The sequence below is a fragment of the Nasonia vitripennis genome, chromosome 2 (assembly GCF_009193385.2).
Source record: "Nasonia vitripennis strain AsymCx chromosome 2, Nvit_psr_1.1, whole genome shotgun sequence".
Taxonomy (NCBI): Eukaryota; Metazoa; Arthropoda; class Insecta; order Hymenoptera; family Pteromalidae; genus Nasonia; species Nasonia vitripennis.
Window position 1 is genome coordinate 15,658,784 of NC_045758.1, and position 24,247 is coordinate 15,683,030.

Sequence of the window (24,247 nt, forward strand, 5' to 3'; positions counted from 1 at the left end):
TTTGCCGCTGCCGACGCGGCCGTGGTATACTTTTCCACTGCGATCCGCGCCGGCGAGCTCTTTTTGCGGGCATTGCGATCTCCACCGCGGCCCCGATGCTACGAGAGAACAACGGGTCTCTTTGAGCTCTGTGCGCTGCTCGTTGCCACGCCGGATTCATCGAGCGATCGCTCTCTACTCGGAATTCGCGATTTTCGCGATTTTAGATCGAGGCTGGTGCATCGTTGCGTAATCCGCTCGCCGACTCGGAAACGCGCTGATACCGGTGCACATGTAATCACCCGGTAATCTCGTAGCAAAAATATATCTGCGCGTATTCATAACACCGGCCTTCGGTGTCAATCACTCGGAACGAAATATCTCTTATTTCCGACGTGTTTGCACGCAGCCGTGCTCTCCTGCATCGGTACATAAGATCGGCAATCATGGGAAGCAAACAACTGGCTCGGGTTCCGGATTATTGATAACGCTGGCTGCTATTCGTGGTTACTGTAACGCGCTGTATTTCTGCGCCATGGAGGAGAAACGACGTGTGCGCGCTTTGTTCCCCGCTCCGTTCGCCACTAAAGAGTCATAAATTCGTCGTATTACCGAGCATATGGAGAAGCTGTAAAGGCAGAATAGCCCAGGAGTATTACACAAGCAGTTCCTAAATTCTCCCGATGCGCCACACACGCACACGCGGCGCGACGCACCTAGCAATCATCCCGATATCCTTGCCGGCTTCCTCGCTGCGTATACTCTACACGTACACACGCAGCCGCCGGTGCGTCGGTTGTACATCGGCTGCGCGAGTAAAAGGTAGCAGCAGCAGCAGCCTGCATACAGCGAGCGAGTCGGCAGCGGAGGGGGAGCGAAGAAAGAGGGAGAGACGAGGAGAGTGACGAGGTAGTTCAGGGTCATCGAACTCTCCTCCAAAGCAGCCGCTGCCTACAGCCGCCGCTGCTGGCAGCGTTACGTGTGCGCGCACACCGGCTCCCTCTTCTTCGCCTAAGTGACGCGGATGAGTCACTCTCGAAATTGCCTCGACCTGCACTCGAACAATAGCAGCTGACCGCTCGCTCGCTCGCGATTTTTCGAGCCGCTCTCTCGCTTCTCTCGATCGGCACTGTTTACGCCGCTCTCGAATCGACCGGCTGTTTGCTGCACTATTATATTTTATTCTTCTCCGCCGCGCCGTTCCGAGTTACGCCGGGCGAGTTACGCAAGCCGACGCCGTGGAATCTTAACTGGATGAGTAAATTGTACTTTTTTACGAGCGCATTACGCTCGCTCGCTGCCCGGCGCGCAAGCTCAGTGAATATAATATACTTTTATTTTTGCCTGATGAGTGTTATTCAGCCGGCCCCGCAGTTTGCAGACTCGGGCTTTTTCATCTCTTAATTCGCGCAGACACGCGTCGCGCGCCTTTTGTCTTCTATGCAATGCGGGCGATCGTTCACGGTGCATAGATTTCAGTGCGCGGTATTATTGTGATTTGAACGAGCTGTAACCGTAATGACAGCCCTCGCGGCACATTCGTAATTGCGAGCCTCAGTTTTTCGCTGTGACGAAAATTGCGCGGGCCGAGAGACGTACGGAGGTTACGAAAAATCCATTATAGGATTAGTGTACATTAACAATTGCACAAGTTGCACGCGTTGCACCAGAGCTTCGGGGCGGGAGCGATATTTTTCTCGCAATCCATAGTACGGAATTCCTCGCATCAATCGCCGCCGCGAGCACGTACATACGTAGGTGGCGCACGTTATCCATGCAAAAGCTCCCGGTCCGTAAACAAGCTTTAGCCAGTGAGAACTCGACTGCATTTTTCACATCGGCGCGAGTTACGCTGTACGGAAGAGCCGAGAGAGGGCATAAAATATTTACCGGACACTATCAAGTCGCTCTCCCTCTGCTGGCGTTTGTTTGGCGGCGTGTCTATTCGATTTTCCCCGTCGGATCGGGCCGTGAAATATTCACGGAACCCCCGCCGGATGACGCGAAAACTCACTCGTCTCCCTCCTGTGCGTAAACCGCCGCTGGTGTTACGAAAATTAAAGCGTGATTAGCGCAGGGCTCGATTTTCTTCGCGAGCTACGTTATACGCTACAACGTAGCTACAGGGATTCTTTACTGCAGCTCGTAAACGTGCAGCGCAGTATGACAGGGCCGAATTTCCCGTCGAGTTATTAAACGCGGATGGGATTAAGTAGAGCCGCTTGCTTTGGAGAGTTTCCAAGGCATTAATCCCGCGGCGAATAGGATTCGAGGGATTTTTGCCAACTTCATAGTTACACGCCCTGTGTACTAATAGAGAGAGCAGAAATTTAATGTACTCGAACGAATAACACTCGGGGAGAAAGAGAGAGAGCTTGTCGTCGCGATCGTAAACTTTTAGCTCCTCATAACTTCGGCGATATTCGACGATTTCTTCGCGGGGAGAAAGAGCGATGATCAAATTTTACGGCATATCGGCTATGACTTTTACTGCCGTCAAAAAAAAGGAACAACAACAACAACAGAACTGTATACTTTTTACGGGAGACTTCTTTCGAGATCAATTCGGCCAACCACATCCTGGCATAATCCACTGCGAAAGTGCAGTACTACTAGCTACTTTTCTCGTCCTAAAAATAAATCAGACGCAAGCTGGAAAGCCATTAACATCGAGAGTCGCGTAGCGAGAAACGTCAATTAGCATAATCCAGCGGAGGACGTGCGCGCGCGGAAAACCCGAATCCGACTGAGGAAATCGAAGTAGCGCACAAGTCCCGCCGCGTTAATGCCCCGGCAGGTATATCAGGCGCGAGAAGCAAAGGACAACGTCTGGGTGGCCCGAGGCAATTTACCCATCGCGCGCGGTTTAATCCCCCCCGGTGCAAACGCCGCCGCCGTTTAAAGGATGATTGTATTACACTCGAAATTGTTCTGAATAATGCAAGCTGTTGCGTCATAAAGATTCATTGCGCAGCGACTCGTGCCCTATAGCTGGTTGAATCACGGCTTTGATTCTTCTTCGATTCGGCGTTTTCGAAGTACTCTTATAAGTACTCGAGAGAAAACACTCCCCCGCATTACGCAATCTCGCAGAGTGAAATAACGCTCGCGCTGCATATTATCTCGTCGAGAAAAGAGAGCTTTCGACGAGTGAAATTTATTCTCGGTGTCGCCGCGGCAGCCGCTTCAAGCGTTTATTATACATAATTATACTAATAGATTCGTCAAGTGTGCGCGAGTGCAACTCAGAAGAGCGGATTGCGTTTCCTCGCCTGCGAAAACTTTCTAATTACGCCCGAACTCTAATGAGACTCGTACACAGCGCCGGGGCACGAAAATGCAGTGCACTGTATATACCCGAGTGCGCATAAAAAGTGAATGTAAAAAATTGCACAAAAAATAGTTGCTGTACTCAGCTATTCATTGTTTTACGGGATTTTGACAGACACGCGGATAGGCATGATTATTGAATATCGAGACGTTTCTATACTATCACGCGCGGAACAAGTTACGCTTTTCTGAATGTTTAAAGAGCCTGCGCGAACGAGGCTTTCTATACCCGCGCAAGTTCATTGCACCGAGCGAAACATTATTTAAACCAGTGAAAATCGATACCAAGACTGGGCAAATGCGGTGCCCAGCTCTCCGGTATAAAAATAAACGACATCGCATTCTTCTAAACAGCTCGCCCGCGTGATGAAAGAGACTTTCCTCCTCGTTAAAACTAAAAAAGTTCCGCGCTGCACTCGAGTGAAAATTTACCCCCCGAAAGGTCTCGAGCAAAGGCAGCAGATGCAAGGAGTTGCAGCTATAGCAGACTCGAAAAAAAAATCCGTGCTCCAAGGAGCGCTTTGCAGCGTTTCACTCTTAAGGAAAACAAAGTAGGTCCGCGCGCGAGCTGTGTGTACAATGGCACGGTTTCTTGGCGAAAATAGGTTTTGTTTAATAATTCAGCTCCGTGCGCGCACATCAAACTAAATGCGCCGGCGAGATCAATAAATCCGCTGCAAAGCAGCTCGCCGTCTCGAGTCGTATTATATATATATATATATATATATATATATATATATATATATATATATATATATATATATATATATATATATATATATATATATATATATATATATATATATATATATATATATATATACACGGTGTAAACTACACGGAAGACGAGAAACGAAGAAAAAGGGAGCTGACCCTGCATGACACTTTATCTCGTGCGTCATTGCACCTTCGTGCGCTGCAGCAGTCGGGAGGATGTGCATGGCTATCGATTGATTTAGTTCATATTCCGATGCTATTCTGCCGACGCCCTGATATGCCGGTCCGCGCGTATACTCCGCTGCATTTCCCCAGACGAGAATAGCGCTATAGGTGTACGGTTCGAGAGTGAGATTTGCGCGCACCTGACGTACCGCCTGTATATAGCCCCCTTTCTGGGCTGCAGGATAGCGTGATAATCGAATTTACGTTTTTTGAGTGTAGGTGAACTCGATTTTTCTTCTGCACGTTTCCATCGTGTGCGCTCGTGTAAAAAGTTCGTAAATCACGCGATATGAAAAAGCTGAATACGTAATATCGATAAAAAGGCAATCGAGTTCTTATACATTAGAGATTAATGTAATTTTGATTTAGCCGCGATCAGGCCGCAGGGAATTGGAACGCGTTTTATCGATTTTCACGTATAAACGCTGGTCGGACGAACCTTTTTTATTCCAGAATGAAAACTGGCTCTTTTAGCGCTCGACGTTTATTATTATTATTACAAAAAGTCGCCGCGAGCGCGCGCGAATATGCATTTAGCACGCGATAACCGAACACGGAATTTGCGCATAATGAACGGCGCTTTTTAAACGGCTTCATGTGTAGATAAAAATCAGATTTGCCGATCGCTGTGTATTGCGCCGCTTAATTATTTATACCCGCTTTTGACACTTCGCGCGAGTGCGCATACACAGAGAGACGGAGAAACCGCTTGGACTACTTTTCACTATTCCCTCGTCTCGGCGCGACTCATTTCGAATGTTCGCTCAAAAGTTCGAATTACCGTTGATTTCGATAAGGCTTGTATTTCACGCGCGCACATACGCGATGAAAGATCGTGTTCACACCCGCGCGACGTTCTTCTCACGCGCGAAATATCCGATAAAAAAAGGAGCCAGGCATTAATTGAAGGAGAAAATCGAAAAAAACTAGGCTGAGTAATTAACGCTCGCGCGAGTACGCCTGGCTATACAGCGTGTACGCTTTTCAGAAAGCGATATAGTTGTGGGCCGTGGATTTGAAAAAGCGCGGCGCGGATCGCCGCAAGCGTCTCCGGCCGGACGCTTACGTAAGCTGCGCGGGCACGCTGCTTCTCTTTTTCACTGGTAAAACGAAAATCGATATGGCCGCGGAGATATAGTTATGCAGAACCGACGCCGGCTAGCCAGAATGTGAGAGACTTATAATGTCCGCGCTGCGCACTTTCGCCGATTTTGCCCGCTCGCCTATGAATATACATAACGAGAGAAAAGAGGAAAAAAATAATTCGAAAAGTCGTAGGCGTTGCGTGACAAACCCCCGCACTTACTTTTGCGTTAGAGGCAGAAAGAGAGAGAGAGAAAAAGTAACAATTTCCCAAACACAATGGCTGGCTATACACACTTTCACGCAGCTGCAATCTGGCTGTTCATCGAACCGCGGCGCACTTGTCGCGCCGCCGCTCCGGAATCCTTTGCGAGCCTGCGTGTTATGCGCCGCGCGCATCATAATGCAGCGGTGCTCGCGGCCATTACTCAACAATCGCCGGGCTGTATACGTGCGCATATAGCCATATAGCTATAGCTACTCTTTACGATCCGAAACGCGCTCGCGCTCGTAAAAGCTCGCCACGATAAAAATCGATTCGCGTTCTCTTAAAGCCGCATGACTCGTACGTAACCCGCGGCGACTAGAGCCGCGTGTGTACACGAAAGTGTAACGCGCTCGCGATTATGCCAATTATATACCGATCGCTGCTCTCCCTCTGTTAGTTTGTGTACACGGGAGAAAAATATGGAAAGCGAGCTAGTTCTTAAAGGGCCTTTTTTCACACACACACACACACACACACACACACACACACACACACACACACTGCAGCGGATGTTATACGGAGCCGAAAGTTTCTCGCTAGTCTTTTCTGCTGAATTCGCGCATATCGGCATTTGAGCCGAGCTAACTGACTCACCCAGAGCGCGGCGGTGGTTCGTAATGACGGAAAATAACTTTTTCCAGGGAAAATCGCGCTATTTTTTCTCTCGAACGACGACCGGGCGAGCGGATATTTTGTTTCTGGTCCCCTGTGAGAATAAATCTCCGCTCGCCAATTACCCCCGTAGTCGCTCGCTCCTCTCTATTTAATCTTGGGCTTCTTACGGTGCAAGTACAGCCGAAAGTTGAGCCGCTGCAGCTGTGGCATTGTCCGCTGCGGAAAAGTGCGCCATTCGACGGTAATGCACGGAAAATTTTTAAATTGCGCGCTTTTTTGCGCGACACTTTTTCATATAGCCGCAGGAGAGGAAAGTAGGCGAGCACCGCGTTCTACGATTATTTTCCGTGCGCTGCCACGTTTTCCTTTTTTATACGTATCTCACGAGGGATCGCTTTATAGCCCAGTAAATAAGCACAATTAGATCGATATCTCGGCGCGGGTTCGAAAAAAGGTCAGTTATGGCCGCCGCGGTAGAGTTTTTCTCGCGCTGAATTATGCCCAATCACGCTAATGCGCGCAGCTGCTGACATTTTACGCGAAATTTTGAAAAGAATATTTCAGCGACTCGCTTGTACTCTCTAGTTTGCATGTAAACGAAGAGCTATCGCGGTGCTCCATCTTTTTCATTAATGCACGAGAAAAAGAGGGAGGCAGGCAGACGAAATATTTTTCTTTTTCCAGCCGCGAGTGAGCAGCTGCAAACTTTCGCGCGAACGTGCCGAACTTTGCAATAAACTCACGCGATAAGACGCGACATATGTAATATCGTAAAAGTGTTATGAGGCCAAGTTTTTAAACTACGTAACGATGCCCCCAACTTTAAAGTAGTTCGCAAGCATGATGCCTCCGTTTTTCGCATAAACTCGCTAAAAAGCCAGCTGTACTCTCTGACCTTCGCGCCTATTGCTTCCATCACAAGAGAGAAAAATCCAGCAGCGAAACGGGGGAATCCCGTGACTCCCGGCGCCATATAGACCGAAAAACAATCCGGCGCGTGCCGGGACGAAAGCCGGAAGAAGCGGCGACGCGAAGAAAAAAAGGAGAGAGAAAGGGAAGCCGCTAGGAGCAAGGTCCGAAAAGAGGATCGATAAATAGAGGTAGCACACAGCAGTCGGCAGGTAGAAAACGCGCGCATCCCCTCCGCCACTACCTATACTATCGTACAGCCCGTAAGTAAGTATGGATCGACGCTCGAGTTGAAAAATTGAATATTTTATCGGTCGAGCATAGGGGGAGTAAAGTTTTTTATATTGATGATTACCGTCGCCGTGAAGCGTTTATTTTTTAACCGATCATGATTTATGCAAGAATAGATGCCGTGTGGGTTTGGCGTGTACTTCGGGAGTCGATTATTAATCGTCGCTTGTGTGTGTGTGTGTGCGTGTGTGTGTGTATATAACCTCATATAACTTGCGCGAAGGAATAATTTATTTTGTTTTAATTCATTTCATACACGCGCAGTATACGATGCTTATGATGGATTTCGTTATTGAATGCGGCGACATTTGCATTCCGGCGGAACGCGTTCGCGGATTGCCTCGATTATTCACGGGCATAAAGGTTTAAAGCGCCTCGCCCCCCTACTACTGTTGTATTTATTTTCGCGGGCTCGTCTTTTATTCCCGACGTTTTTCCATCGATTTTCATCCAGAGGTTGCGCGCGCTCCCCGCTCGTCGGCGTATTGCTATTGTTGGCATTTGCCAGAACGATTATATTCTTTCACCGTTATATTTCCCGGCGAAATTTGCATTTATATGAGTAAAGAGGTCGAAAGTACGCGACACTCGTTTTTTCCCCTACTATACACACGCGTATCTCCGTGCAAACAACTATACCGTTTCGCCGCGCGTCACGAGAGCGCGTGTGTGGATTTGCCCCATAATCATACATTCCACTATACCGGTGTACACTTCCATGTACGTTAATTAATACACACGCGATTCCCTGAATAAATGTTCGATTCAGAGAAAGCAACAAAAGTTTTACGATGACGGCTATTACAGGCACACATAATCAACAGCTCGTAAACTCGGACGTTCCCGTCAACTCGTTTGCAAAAACCGATAATACCGACGCGCGCGTACTCGGTGATTTACGTCCGAAACGTCGATTCCCACTTCGAGCCTCTGATCTCTCGCTGTGTGCAGACGGGCATAGAAAACAAATTTGAATTTACATTCGGCAGCGGCGAGTACGTACAGCGCGTCGATCATCCTGCACCAGAGGAGAGCCAATTATAGACCTGGGCAAAATTGAAAACATTCAATTCCCGAGCTCGAGAGAGCTGCAGCAGTGCATTAGGAGGTCAAAAGCCGCGCGCTGCCGGAAAATCAATTCCTCGTTAATTTCTTGCATCGGATGTACGTATAAACACACACACCGGAGAGAGAGAGAGAGAGAGAGAGAGAGAGAGAGAGAGAGACATCAGAACGCGCGTGCGATTGTTATATCTCGTGGCTCGATCGCGACGAGCACCCCTCAATTCGTCGGGCGATCCTTTGTGCTCGGCCGCGCGCGCGCTCGCAACATCCTGTCCATTATATCCCAACACATGTAATGCTCACCCTCAAACACCAGCCGAGAAAGCGAAAGAGAGAGAGAGAGAGGGGGGGGGGGGAGAGGAGGCACCCCCAGCCAAGTAAATAAATTCATCATTCCCTTTCCCCCAACATCGCACGCGGAGCTATCCCCCGCCGCTCGTGATCTACTGCGGCGGGCTAGCTCGATTTTTCGAGGGAGAGAGAGAAAAAAAGAAGAAGAAATATGTATACACGATAGCAACGCCCAGAAGGAGTTATAGAAGAAGCGGCGTCGGTCAGTCCGTAAGTAGACTCTCTCGGCAGCTATACTCCGGCGCTGATTACATAACGGGTGGAACAATGGAATAGGACGGCGTCGCGCGCATACTCTCCTATACACATCACGCACGCACACACATACACCGCGCGGAGCTGAGCATAGAGCTCTCGTCCTAGTCGCGGCGGCGGCGGCGGCGGCGGGAGGCAACTAACAACATGGCGAGCGGATGTTGTATAACGGTTAGCCAGCCAAGAGGAACGGCGGGAGCAGCAAACCGTAAACGCTGAGTAGTCGAGCTGAGCGCGCGCGGATCTCTTATTCGCTATACTCCTCTGCTGTACACGCTGTATACGCGCGGAATGGAAGAAAAAAATATCCATACACGCGCGCGTACACCATGCACATTTCTTTGTCCGTTTTGATGCGGCCGAGAGAGATTAGCATCGCGGACCGACCAGCCTGTTGCTGCTACTGTGCTGCGATCTATATACATTTCTCTCTCTCTCTCTCTCTCTCTCTCTCTCTCTCTCTCTCTCTCTCTCTCTCTCTCCAAGCCTATACTTTGCGAAACGGGGGCTTTTAATTACTGTACACCTATACCGGCTTCCATTAGGCCGAATCAGATTCGCGCGCGCGCGCGATAGGAACACGTCCGTCAAACAGAGAGACGAATGTATATCGTGTATGAATATGATGTATAAAATTTAATTAAAGCAGCGCGCGCCACGTCAAAGCAAGAGTACAGAGAGTATGCGTGTACAAAAGAGAGAGAAGAGTAGCCTCGTCGCTGGGAAAAGTTTGATGAAATTGAAGCAGGAATTCCGGGCGCGCATATTTCTGCGCGACTGTGCTGCACAGAGTCTAACGAAATCTCGGGCCGCTCAAGATCCCGGAAAATCTCCCTCTCTTTGCTTCGTACGACTGTATATACTGAATAGCCCCAGTGTTGCCTCGGGGAGAAAAACGCGTCTCCGTACTCGTGTACATCTCATCTCTCTCTCTCTCTCTCTCTCTCTCTCTCTCTCTCTCTCTCTCTCTCTCTCTCTCACTCTCTCACTCTCTCTCTCTCGGCTTCTTTCCGAAAGAGCGAAGATGCGTCGTATCCTACGTAAGTTTTTTTCCGGCGGTAAATGGACGGTGGTAATCGGGATCCGTCATCGGACTGCGCTCTGCAGGAAAAGGGACGCTACATTACTGCGCCGCGCGGATATCGGAGTGATCTCGTAGACCCGGAAATAGCGTCTTCCTCTCCCCAACGATATATGTATGTGTAGCCTACTTATACATACCCTACGCACGAAGAGAGAAAGAGAGACAATTATTTCATTTGCATTTTTATCGCGCACGCGCTTACGTAGGCGTGTCTTTTTCCTCGATTCTTCGTCGAGATTGCTCGGCTCCGATGAATACGTATATAGGTATACAGTGCGTGTGTTCTCTGCGCATTCGTACAGGATTTTTAATTCGAGCTAAAATTGAAGGAGCTCTCCTGGAAATGGCATCGCGCGCGTATACCTGTACATCCATGCTTCAATTCAGCCCATCAAGAGCGTCGCTTTTGCGAATAACCGGCCTATTACCGCAGCTGCTGCGAGTCCCGCCGTTATTTGGCTAATTTAATGCCTCGCGCGCATCCCCGCAATGCGCACTGGAAATTATCGCTCGCGTACGTGCGATGTCACATCCTATACGCGATGTAACCTCGAGCGTCTTCGCGCAGTGTCCAGCGGCTAACCAGCCTCGTCCTCAAAAATAAAGGAAAGCCTCCGCTGACTCCGCGGGTATACACGTAATTGGCGGAAAAATCTTGGTTTTCGTTAATTGCCTCGTGTACACGTGCGCGGCGCATATAGAAGAAAGAAAGGCGCGCAGACTTCCGTGTGATTGGCTCTCGATGTGCGCAGCGTAGCGAGCGGCTTATAACGAGCGTCGAGTCAGCCTGTATTAGGCGCGCTATGATGCCAATTGTCATTTCTGGGCGTCGCAGTGCAACAGCACGGCAGCGCGCATAATTCGTACGGCCTTCGACGCTGTGAGCGGGAGAGAGAGAGGGAGAAATACTGTGGAGATGTGCTCTCTGTGTACTGCTGATGTGTTGTACGTGGGATGGGTACGAGCTACTTCGACAATGAAGAATGGACTCTCTGTGCTCGCTGCGGAGATCATTCAGCACTTCTAGATCGTAAAAAATGTGAGAACGACGTACGTTTTATTTTGTTGCGACCAATGTACTGGTTAGATCGACGCTGCACTATGTGCAGGGCATCGATTTCCGCACAGCGAGCCTTTGTGTATACTGTGGGAATTACGCTGTTATAATTACACCTAGTTGCCCGTGCTATCGATCATCGAATAATACGAGTCTCGCCCGCTGTTTACAATTTCATATTTTTGTTATAAGCACTGCTGTTACTTTTTTTTTGAGGTAAACGAGCGCGCCAGGCAATCAGTATACAGACACTATTCCGAGGGGCTCGATATAACGTCTCCTTCTTTTTAAGCTGGAAATTCGACGTTTCCACAGCTCGGAGAGGCTATTATGCCGGCGTGCTATTATAGCTGGCAACTTGCATCATTGCACAATTCCAGGAAACGCGCGAGCGAGCGCGGGAGTGATTCATCGCGTTCGCGAGAGAGAGCGCGCGCATCGTCGAAACGTTTCTTCATTAGCGCTAATTAAGAGACAGCTGGCGGAAAAGCCGCTATGTCTTAATCCCGTTATCAAAAGACTTTCATAATTTCGAATTAAAATTTACTGTACAAGACGTAGCTTCGTTCAATGTGAAGTCAGAACGTAGTGTCGAGACTCGTATGAATTATGATAATCATACTCGAGGAAGCAGGAAAAGTGCGATCAATCGCAGAACTCAATCTAACGCTGCATGTTAAACAGCCGTACGAATCGATGAAAAAATTCCAATCCATCACGGCAAAAAATACCCAACTCCAAGAGGAATTCCGAATGACGACGTTATCATCATCGCGATTCCCAGCGACAAAGCGCTGCATCATCTCTGCAGACCCGTTGGAGCGACGTGCTTTGGAAAGCTGCTCTTTCGCGCATATCCCCTGCTTGATTTTCAATAATCGAGTTCCACCGGGCAAACGCGATTTACGTTACGTGCGTTAAAGAGTTGTTTGGATACGCAGGCTCGCGAGCGAATTAGTCCGCTCGTAATTAGCCGGGGCCGTGTTTGCGTTTGTTAGGACAAAATTCCGCTTCGTGTTCGCGCGAATATAGCGGCTCTTTTTATTCTCGTCCTTCGATTAGTCGCGGGATTCCGGTAACGCATGTAAATATCAATCCTTCGTATGGACAAAGCGGAGCGTGGAATTCGACGAGGACACGCGAGAGGCCAAGTATAGAGTAAAAGGAAGGGAAGGCGCGCGAGCGCGGGCGATATCGAGATCGGAAGTGTGTTAGGGTGAGCACCGGCTGTTGTACTTATTTACTTGACAAACAGGGCTCTTTTGTCAAGCTCGTGTTGTCGCGTCGTGCTCGGTCATTATTTTCGGGATCAATTGACGACGACAGGCTTATGAGAAAAAATCACTCGGCTTATTGTTTTCATTAACAGCCGCCGAGGCTTTGGAATTCAATCGTTAATTTGAATAGGTCGTAGCTTCGCTACACACACACACACACACACACACACACACACACACAGCGCGTAATGTTTAAATATTTTAGGGTCGAACCGATATGGAGTAATGTGTATAAGCGCGGTGTGCTGTGCCGACGAAAAGGGCTACGCTCATTTGCGCCACTGGCTGTTAAATCATCGACATACACATACAGGTATTCTCGACTAGTCCGTTCGTAGCTTTGACCCATTTACCGGAGCGGATGTAAATTTATTCACGGCGATGTATATGTATATATAGGGTGGATGTATAACACGAGTGTTATTATATGCGCTAATACATAGCCTATCCCGTTTTAGCAGATCTGCCATGTTTGGTGAAAGTTTACACGGTTCGTCTGTACCGCGACGAGAATAAACGGGGCAATTTTCACAGTGCCGCAGGACAAAAACGAAAGAAGCAGTAAAGACCCAGGGTATTTTGCTTCTCACTCGCCTGAAAAAGCTTCCGAATGCTTTCTAAAAGTGGAGCAACCGGAGCAAGAAAGCAAAAACGCGTACGTTGCCCCCCCGGACAGTAGCGCGAGACTTCGATCCCAATAACGCCGGGAAATTCAAGATCGCATCGATGCATAGCCGCGACGAGCGCAAAATCGTAATTGTCCTTCGGCGACGCGCGAGATAATTCGTGCGGAACGAAGAATGTCGCTGCGCATACAGCGCGGCGTGAGATTGTGGGAAAAGAATTTGACGCGGGTTGTTCAAACAGAAACGTTACAGCTAGCACTTGACGATATCGGCGCGCTTGTGCGGAAAGACGCAAAATAAACGTTCGCTTTGTCCGGGGACACGACTGAAATCGTTCTCGAGGAAGCGAGTATCAAAGGCTTGGAGGTTTGGTTTTTGGATACCGATCGAGTGAATTTTGGTTTGCTGCAAAAAGTAAATACGTCGCGGTCGATGAAAAAACTGACGAGTTTGCGGGAGGTATCAATGATGAAAGCAAACGATTATTCCCCGAACAACCGTAAACTTTCTTATATTATTTAGTCCGACCAACTCGTCCGTAACTACTAACTAACTCCGGCGCGCGCGTTTCCTCGAAACTCGTTATATCCCCCCGTGCAGAAAAAAGTCCCACATGAATAATTCCCGGACGATGTAGGCTACGCAAATATTAAAAAAAAGAAAAGAAAAAATTAATTTTCTCACAGTTCACCCGCACGCGCGTACCTGTACCTACACACACGGCGACGACACTCGGATAGGAAACCGCGAAAACGAGTTCCGTGCGCCAGCTGCAGAAGAGAGAGAGAGAGAGAGAGAGAGAGAGAGAGAGAGAGCAATCCTCGTTTCGGCGCACTTTGTGGAACAGGCTTTCTGCGTGCAGCGTGTATGTATGTGTGTGGCTTTCGCGGTCGCGCGACTGCTCCAGAATCGAGTTTCAATCTTCCTCGGCCAAGTAACCCAAGCTCATCCGTCTCTCCCACTCTTTCTTTTGCCGCGACGACTAGATGGACAGGTATAGGCCGTCAGCGTAGTGTAATACGTACGCAAAGACGCAGAGAGGGACAGCTGAGGAGGACGAGTCATTTTTTAGATACTCGCGGAGCCCTGATATCGGAGAACCTCCGACGGCGAAAGGTTAATTTTTCACCGGAGGACGACGACGGATTAGCCGCGAGAGAGTGTCGGCTGTGTGCAGTTTCTGAAAAATTCCCGCGAACTGCTTCCGTAATTCTATACAGCGACGCTTAACCGTACACTCTTGTGTTTCTCTAGAGAATTATGTAAAGCTCGATTTTTGCAGCGATTCGCGTTTGGGTTTTTCTCTTTTACGGCCGCGTTTTCAAAGGAAAAACTGACGAGCCTGACGCTTGTACAGCGCGCGCGTTATTGTGCAAGCGGCGCATTCTGCTGTGTCATACGCTATAGGTACGTTTCAATAGAACACTGATGTACGTATACGCGGCGTGTTATTATAATTGCGCTGGGCGCGCTGGAATTGTGCTATACTCGCTCGTAAAAATCGCGTTCCAATTATTAAGCGCTGCGCCTAAACGTGCATCCTTCTCGCAAGCATTAATCAAGCTAGGAATATGATGTTTTAATCGGGTTTATTCATAAGCGCGCCGTCCGCAAAAGCTTATTTAGTGTAATTGCGAGATGGCCGGCGACGATAACCGTAGAGAACTCGTTTCCGCGAGAGAGGGAGAAGACGCGCGGCGCAGGTGAGCTATTGGGAATGTCGCTCGCGTAGAGCTAGGCAATTTCGGGGCTCAAAAATAACGAGGCGAGCCGGTAGAGGATATGACGTTGCTGATAAGAAAAGCCGCGGACTCGTTGATCCTCTTGACGGACACGTGTGTTTATATCGCGAGAGGCGCGTTTTGAAAGTCTATACACGCCCGGAGATATGAGCTGTACTGCGGCTGGGCGTGCGGGTGTGCAGTGCGCGCGACCTTATTCCGTCTTGACTTTCTAAGTTGTTCGTGTAACGTAGAAAGGATAGATAGCGTTTCACGGCGACGATGATGGGCTTTTGAGGAAAATTGCTGAAAAATGCCGCATCGGTTAAATTTTAATCATCGCATCGGTATGGAAAATTTCCCCAGCGCAGCTTGTTGCAACGTCGCGATTTAATTAATGCGCATTGCGATGAAGTGTTTTCGCCGACCCTTATCGCTTCTCGCGTTATACACATCAGCGATGCTTAAATTGTATAATTACGCGCGCGCAAACAAAATTTGTCCGCCGCCATATTTTCCATCTCGTATAGTTCATTGAATCAATTACGATTAAAGTTGTAAAATTTAAATGAAACGCAGAGCTCGCTGATTGCGCATTGAAGGACTTGAAAAGCTGCTTCGTTAAAAACGCTTCCCTTACAAGTACAAAGTCTCGAGTCTCGTCGAGGAAACATCGCCCTTTTTTCATTCCATTGACTGTAGCCTACTGCGCGACGTTTTATTTATACGAGTGCTTGCCTGCGGGCGCGGAATTTGAATGATCGTTGTGTTATATAGAAAAGAGCGGAAGCGCCTATATACTATCGGCGCGAAAAAAGAAAGATCGCGGAGCACTGCAATTTCTGGGCTATCCGTAAAAAGCTTTCCAATCGTTTAACAACGTCCGCCTTCGCCGCACGACCGCGGCACTTATACCGTCGAGTCGAAAGTATGTCTCTTTCAGAGCCCACGAGAAACTTGACGAATGATACGCGCTGCCGGAAAACTGTCGCACGCGACGATTCACTCGGCTTTTCCCGCGTGGGGTATATTATTGCGTATCCAACGATTAATGAACAGGGAATAAATCCAGCTCGCTAGTTCTAAAGAGCGACGCGAGGCGACTGTGTACACACATACACACACACATTCTTCATTCTATTTCCCCGGCGCTCGAGGGCAGCCAAGCGCGAGAGCCTCGTCCTTTCATCCTGCTCACACGCAATAAATGTTCATAAAGCTCTTGCCCCTTTATAGAAAAAGCTCTCTCTCTCTCCCTCTCTCTCCCTCTCTCGGAATAAAAATAAAAAATAGCAGCTCACCTTCGCCCTACACATACACACACAAACACGCATCATACTCCTTTTCGCGCTCGAGGAATATATAATAATCCTGCGGTAGCCGTGAAACCATAAAACGCGCGCCAGCTCGTGTGCGGGATCGAGAATTGATCGGGGGTTGCGTTTAAGCCCTTTTATACCCTCCCCCCTGCCCCCTTGGCGCGTTACGTTACAACAGCCCCTCTCGCATCGTCGTGCACTTTGCATCCGCGCGCGCGCGCGTCGCCTTATTTTATACACAGACGTCCAGGAGCTGACGTCTCTTCTTGCGCTGGCGGAGGATTGACGCGCGGAAAAAAACACGTACATTACAGAGGGCGCGAAATTCGATTACGGCGTATAACGCCCGTGATGTGTGCGAATGTCAAGCGGATTAATATGTAGGTGACAAAACGGATTGCCTCGAAATATCGTCGAGTAGAACTCGAAGGGGGTTGCCCTTCTCGCTTTTTTTTCTCTTTCGAGTGGACGGATATTGAAACGATATTAGATTCGGCTATAAGCGAAACTTTGTTTTGCGGCGGATATGGACCGTTGAAACGGTTTGCTGCGAGAGAATCCATGTCAACATCGAGTGAATCGGCGACGAGTCGGTAATTTCGGACGGCAAATAATTCAGCGCAGGGGAGTGCAATTTCCAGCGTTGATAAAAATAGTCGTCGATAAAAAAAAACTGCAATCGACTGAATAATTCATCGCGGCCATTACAGCCGCTGCAGCGCGTAGAAATTTATTTAACGGAAGAGGGGGGCAGAGTCCGAGAAAAATCATCCCGAGCGCTGCTGCAGCCTATACACAAGCGAGCAATAATTTCTCCCCCCGCTTAGAAATACATAAATAACTAAAGAGCTATCAGAGTCCTCCGCGCCCTGCTGCGTGCCGTGTGTGTCTATATGGGAAATAAGGAAAGAACGACGAAGGACAGGGTACACACACGAGTGGGGGTGAGAATAGGCACAGCGGCTCGCGCGCGTCGGGACACACGTAATCCGTCGTCTCTCTCTCTCTCTCTCTCTCTCTCTCCATATGACGTGACACTGTACGGCGACGACGGCGTCGGCGGTATATACAGAGGCCCCGAACCTCTCGGCGCGCGCCCGAGAAAAATCAATAACGAAGCATGGTGGTGGACGGTAGGCAGCGCCTCTCTCTCTCTCTCTCTCTCTCTCTCTCTCTCTCTCGCTCTCAGGTGCCGCCGCTCGAGGGGAGCCGCAGCCAAGAAACACACACAGGAGGGAGACTCTCTCTCACTCGGGGCTGCGCTATATACACTCGCCTACGTCACCTGCCCGCTTTTACACTCCCCCGTATATATAATACGTGCGACTGCGTGTGTGTGTGTGTGTGTGTGTGTGCACGCATTGCGCGCCCGATCGAATTCGCAAGCGAGCGTGTGTGTGTACAAGCTGATGGCCAGCTTCGAATGACCGTGTAGCCGCTGCAGGCTCGTAAGGTCGAGCCGTCGTTCGCGTTTATACGCGCGATGTCTATATATATACCTATATACGTGGATACGGGAGGAGGAAGGAAGAGCGGGCGTATGCATGCATGCACGCGTCCATTGGGCTTGTGTCTCGCTCACTCCGATGTTCGTGCAGTTACGTCCAATTGTGCTGACGCATGATTCGCAGCACTAGAATTTAATCCTTCGCTCTTCTTCCATTATTGCTATTCCTTTTGTTGCTGCGGAAGCGCGACGATGAAAATGAAGCTCTCGCTCGCTCGATCGAATACATCTACGTCAAAGGCCACGCGCGAGAGGAAGAAGGTGCGGAAACAGACGAAGCCTTAGAAGAGTGCACCACGCATAATAGAAACCCTTCGCGCGATACTCATACCCGTGATATCGTCGTCGTGCGCAATTATACGAGCGCGAGTCGGAAGCTTGCGGCGATGCGCAGTCGTCCTTCCGTCCCTTGTAAACGCATACGCGCTTCTACACCTCGGTGCATGGCTCTCGCTGCCGTTATGTTTGTCTCTTTGCAAGCACTTGCCGCGCGTTTACGAGCTCGAAATCGAGTTTGATAAGGAGCTACATTCGGTGGAAAGCATAAAAGCGCTAGTTATTCCATTTAGAGTCTCCGGCGATGTATACCGGTTATACTCCTTCATACGCGCGTGTGTATTTCGCGAAAGGTCAAGCGCCACGTGGGATCTAGCCAATAAATCAGAATGTATAAAGGACGCGCGTAGGAGGTGGGAGAGGAGAGGAGAACAAATGTGCCACTGGGTCTTCCGCAGCAGCTATTCCCATGAAGCCGCAATCTCGTAAATTCATACGGAGATAATGAGTGGAATAAGGCGGCGAATACACTACACACTGCGTTATATACGTGTATACCGTACAGTGCACACGCGCGCGCGAGCTCACGGACCTGCGAGAGCATATTCCGCGCACAGAGCGAAAGAGACCCTTAGCGCTTGCGCGCCCGCCTCTCGTTGATATGCTTTTGTGCGCGCGGGCTGCATAAGCGTGCGAAATGTCTATCCGGCTCTCATTCTCGGTGCGCTGGTGCACAGCCTCGATTGCCTCCGCTGCCGCGTGCGCTTTCTCGCCTCTTTCTCTCCCGTTCGCCGGGATTGTCTCGAGTGCGCGACGCGAGCGCGGCAATTGCTTTTTTATTATGCCGGATTAATTGCAGCTCCGAGAGAGGGGAGTCGCCTGGATTTCCGAAGACACGTGACCCGCAGCAGCCGACTTTTTATTTCAAAGACTCGCGCCGCCTGTGACATGTATGTCGGTGTACACTGTACACGTTTCATTCGTATAATTGGCGACCGATTCGATTTTTTTCTCCTCGCGAGCCTCGGAAGAGGACGCCTCGATCGCCCGGGAAATATCTTGATACGTGCAAACGAGCAGAAACGTTTTCCATGTTATATCTGATTCTATCTTCAGGCAATAATCGCAGCGCCCGGCAACAATGCTATCTTCGGGCCGACATCTTCTAAACACTCGTTTGCGTGCGTGCAACGGCGACGTCATTCGTTTTATTTTCAACGAAGGCGTATTGCTCTTCCGCTTCGATTCGAAAATTCTCTCCCAAAACATGCGCATTCGATTTTTTAGTAGTACAAAAAATTAACGATCAGACGAACGGTGTACGAGTCTCTGCGAGGTATGTCGATAAATTTTATTGACGGCTGTACGGGTTAAAATGCCAGCCATACTTCTGACAATCTAATTACTCGGTCGGTCTACGAGAAATCTTTGTGTATGCAGGTACGTCGAGCTCGCACGAAGCGGTTAATTTTTGTCTAATTGAAGCGACGTACAATAAATTCCCCCCAGCGGAGTTGAGTAACAGAATATCAGAGTTATGGAACTGGGCTCGACGTTCGCAAGTGCGTTAGCTATGATACTTTGGCGCCTTCTCGGGGGGCAATTAATCGAATAAACCAACCTTCGCGTGGAATCGATATTTCGATTTACGCGGGGAACTTTTGAATTCGAATGAAATATTTCCAACTCCGGAGAAGTTTGCGAAACTTTAGTTCCGGCGAAGCAGCGTGAAAATTATTTTTAACGACGATATCCAGGGCAAAAACAGCGAAATCTTCCGGAAGCGGAAGATTCCGGTAATTAGAACTTGCTCGAGTTTCGTTTCATCCCGTGTCTTTGCGTGGCCGAGTTTAGAGCTGTATTCTAATTTCCCGAAAAGAGCGCTCGTTAGAGCGGCGAAAAAAAAACTTTTTGCCCCAATTAGAGCTCGAGTAAAATCGTTTGCAACGAGCGCGGAAACCTGTTAGACCAGTTCAGCAGGTCTTGAAAATATTTCTTCAAGAGCGCGCAGCTTTGACGAAAAATCCGGCGAATTACAGCGCAACGCGGCGGAAAGAAGTCGGCTTGTGTCATTATTATCGTCATGACGATATGGATCGATGCGAGTGTGGTGGCAACGCGCGCGCGAGAGGCAAAGTTGGCATCAACCTGTTACGTAAGTGGTTGGTTGGGGGGTTTGATGTTAAAGAAGAAAGTAGGTACTGACCTCGTCCTCACTGGTGGCCACGGTGTTGACCGAGTCCATGCTCTGGGAGAGCGGGGCGTCCATGACGACTAGCTGCTGTTGCTGCTGCTGGTGCTCGCTTGTCACGGGTACAAGCGGGCCCGCTGAGCCGTTGCTCGCTATGCCCTGGGCGTTCAGCTTGACTGCTGCTTGCTGCTGCTGCTGGGGGCTAGCGCTGCTGCTCGCAGCCGTGGTCGAGGTGCTGACGCAGGCCGTCGAGGCGGGCGGCGGCGATGAGCCCTCGTCAAGGGACGTGTCCCGCCTCGCTCGTTTCAGGGCCGGCGGCGCTATGGTCGTCGCTATCGTCGTCGCGGCGAAGCTCACGCCGGCCGCGAAGCTTCCGCCCCGGGTCTGCTGCTGCTGCAGGCTCAGCTGCTGCTGCTGCTGCTGCTGCTGCTGAAGTTGCTGCTGGAGGTGCTGCTGCTGCTGCTGCTGCTGGATGGCGATAGCGCTGCCCGGCTGCTGCTCCAGGACTGCACGGCCAGCCGCTGCAGCCGCCGCCGCCGCCAAGACCGCCGCCTGCACGGAGCGCGCCGTCAGCCTCTGCACGTTCCTCTCCAGCTCCTGGCTACCAACGCCCGGCGCGAGGCCGCTGCCGACCTCCACCCCCGCCCGGAGAAGCTGCTCCTGCTGCTGCTGCTGCAGCTGGATTTGCTCGAGGTAGGCCGAGGACTCCTGGTTGATGCGGCTCCAGTGGCGCCTATGAAACAGTTCGACGGCTTGCTGCGCTGCTGCCGCTGCTGCTGCCGCCTGATGCTGCTGCTGCTGCTGCTGCTGCTGTTGCTGCTGATGCTGCTGATGCTGCTGAGCACCGGCCGCGGCCTCCTGCTGCTCCTGTCGAAGCCGTTGCCCCTCGAACTCCAGAGCTCGGCCTTTGTCGTGCAGCCTCCGGTCGGTATATCTCGAGCGAGCGCTGCTGCTGCCGCTGCTGTCTCGTCGACTCAGTGTATCATCAGCGCTGCATGTCACCGACTGCGCTTCGGCCGGTGCTCGCTCTCTGCGCACTCTGTCCTGCTCTTGAGCGTGCACCTGTCACACAGCGAGCGAGCTGGAGAGAGACACAGGGCGCGCGCGCGCGATATGCCAGGTGTGTTCCCACGCGTCTATTTCCGCGAGCAATCGATAAGGGAAGGAGAGAGAGGGAGCGCCGCGTTCCGTTCTCTCTCGCACTCTGCAGCAGCGCCGTTCCTGTCTGTATGTGCCGTACTCTCTGGCCGTACAGCGTACTCCCCCCGGAGAGAGAGAGAGAGAGAGAGAGAGAGAGAGAGAGCGCCGGCACTGCCACCCTTCGCTCGTTCTGCGGATGCGCGCGCTGCTGCTGCTGCTGCTGCTGCTGCTGCTGTCCTCGTCGTCTAGGCGACCGAGGAGCACTCACTGCTGCTGCTGCTTTAGGTATACCCCAGAGATCGCTGCTTGCTCCGTTCTTCTATTTTGTTGTCGATGCCTCCGTTGCGGAAGTGGTTCAGTGGAAATAGCCAAACTGCGTGGGCCAGCGGCGTCGCGCCGAGCTTGACGTTTTTCACTGCGGCGCTAGGACGATGTGCACACGCGCGCGCGGATCAGCTCTCGACTACGGCCGATGCAGGTAGCAGTGCGTTGAACTTGAGCAGTCGTTGCAGCGGTAGCTCGGAGAAAGGAGCAGCGACGGCGGCGGCATTCGCGGACTATTATACAGTTCGTCGCTATGTACACACACAGAGAGAAAGAGATCAGAGAGCAGCGCGACGACAACAGCTGGCCGGTGTTCGTGTGGGAGGTTATGCGAGTATAATATGTACTAAGGTAGAAAAAAAGCGGCGGCGTGAGTGTGTGAGAGAGAGAGAGAATGTGTGTGTGAGTGTGTTCGAAATAAATGAACACTGCGACGCGGCTGGTACGCAGGTTGCCGATAGACTGAGGCGACTGCGGCGGCGGTTCCGTCCGTCCCCTCGACCGCGCCGCTCTTCTCCCTCCCTTGCTGTACGCGCGCGGTACGTGCGCGCAGGAGGAGAGAGAGCGAGAGAGAGAAGAGTATACAGTCGCGGCTTGCGCTCACGCGAACGCGCGACAGAGAGGGAGGACTCTCCCCCCCCCCTTCCCTTCCCTTCCCTTCCCTGCTCCTCGACAGCCCCGCATAGACACTGCATGCTGCCGCTGCACGCGAGAGAAAGAGTAAATGCACTGTACAGTGCGGCGGCGTGCGCTATCTCCGTCTTCTCGTGCGCACGCCGAGGTACTCGAGAGAAAGCCTCCTCCTGCCGCTGCTGTGCTGCGAGAATTAGAGTTTTAGAGAATAACTCTATCGGATGCAGGGATTGATGTCTGCTCGACGCCGCTGCTTTATACCTGCGCCAACATCTCCCCTATAATTAAACGCGCGAGAGGGAAATGGAGCGGACTTATCGATTCGCTATCGACGCGCGAGGACGCACAGGACGGAGCTTGCGACGTTGAGGGAATAAACGTAACCGGCGATTGAAACTTGTGGAAAGAGTTTCCATTGGCGAAATAAAGTCGCGCGAAGAAAAACACTCTGTTCGAGAGAGAGAGGAAGCGCGCGGATTTTGAATAAAAATAGCCCCTGAACTTTTGACCCTCGTCCGAAATTTATCACCGGTACAAGTACGTCTATACAGCTTCGTGCGACAGTTGTACCCGCTGAGAAGGCAAAAATACAAAACGTTTACATTTCCCGCCTCGGAACGTCTTATGTGTGTGTGGAGCCGCAGAAGGCCCCGGGGCTCGCGGAAAAAGAGACTCCGTGCGCTGCGCGTATACGTCACGAGAAGTAGCTTCTGATGATACAGCTACGCGCAAAGGTGGTAGTAATACCGCAGCCGCAACTGCCCCGAGGCTCAACGAGAGGGTGTAGACGACGACGACGACGATGAGGAACAACGATACACGAGACTGAGAGAGAGAGAGAGAGAGAGAGAGAGAGAGAGAAGGGCGAGACACGCGGCTGAGTGGCCCTTTTCAGAAGACGGAGAAGAAGCGGCTCTGCCTATTCTGTGTGTGTGTGTGTGTGTGTTTCAGGAGACCGGCAGCGGCTCTTTGCTTTAGCGGAATGAGCTCGATAATGAGTTTTCAGGACTCTTGTGAATTTCATGAACAGGGCTGTGCGCGTATGGCTTTTGTCTATGCGTAGGTGCGGCGCGGCTTGGCTTTTTGTGCGGCCACGTCTGCTGATGCATCAGCGTGTACGAGCTGCGGACGCATTTACTTACGCAGACAGAAATGATTAATATTTCGCGGCTCTGGCTCACGGGCCAGGGTATAGTGGATTGTGTATAGGAACAGCTGGAAATCGATCCAATATACCTATACGCCTTGTTTTCTGGAAAGCAATATCTCGCGTGCTGTGTATACGTTAACCGTATATAGTGTATACATATAGCTGCCCAGCTATGTTTTGAGGGGGAAAACTCGCCTAATTCGCTGTTCGAAAACAAACGGGGTAATGGCATTTTTAGTTGACTATTGTGATGAAATGAAATAATATTCGCCAAAAAATTCCTCGTCCTATACAGTATAGAACCCTGCTCCACATTGCCCCTCGCTACTTATACAGGCTCCTCTGAAAATTCTTATCTGCAACAAATCCCTCGTCATCCGGCGTGAAATCGAAGCGGTGTTAGCAGCAGATAGGCGCAAATCGTCGTCGGAGCTCAGCCGCGATAAATCACTCCGATAATCAGAAGTAGGCGCGGCTGCGCCTCTCCCCCGGCCGCATATGCAGCGCATAACGAGCCTAATGATCGGCAGCTACTGCTGTATGGCCGGTAGCTCGTCCCCGCAAGCTGCGCTGCTGGGGGATGAAGAAGGCGCGTTCCACAGATGCCGGCGGATCAACCCTCGACGACAAGTGGCAAAGCCGCTCCGTGTGTAGAGCAGGTCCCCCCCCCCCGTGCGCGCGCGCCTGTGTATAAAACACAATGGCTTATACAACACTGCAGCAGCCGCGATCGCCCTTTTTCTTACATACCTATGTCTATATGGCTGTCCGTCTGCAGCGACGGAAGCGCGCCGAGCACGTGCCGCGCGCGCCGCTGGTCCCGAGATGCATCGGAGTGTGCTGTGCGAGACGCT

General features: G+C 50.7%; 1 protein-coding gene across 1 annotated transcript in view; it reads right to left on the reverse strand.

Annotated features, from left to right (window-relative positions):
* LOC100121425 (protein couch potato) overlaps window positions 1-21,211 on the reverse strand; it is a gene marked incomplete at its 5' end in the record, with an annotated part of 52,703 nt that extends 31,492 nt beyond the window's left edge. Inside the window, one exon of the mRNA XM_032597273.1 lies at window positions 20,162-21,211. Coding sequence (XP_032453164.1) covers window positions 20,162-21,211 — 1,050 coding nt within the window. The remainder of the gene's footprint in view (window positions 1-20,161) is intronic.
* Window positions 21,212-24,247: the final 3,036 nt, after the last annotated feature.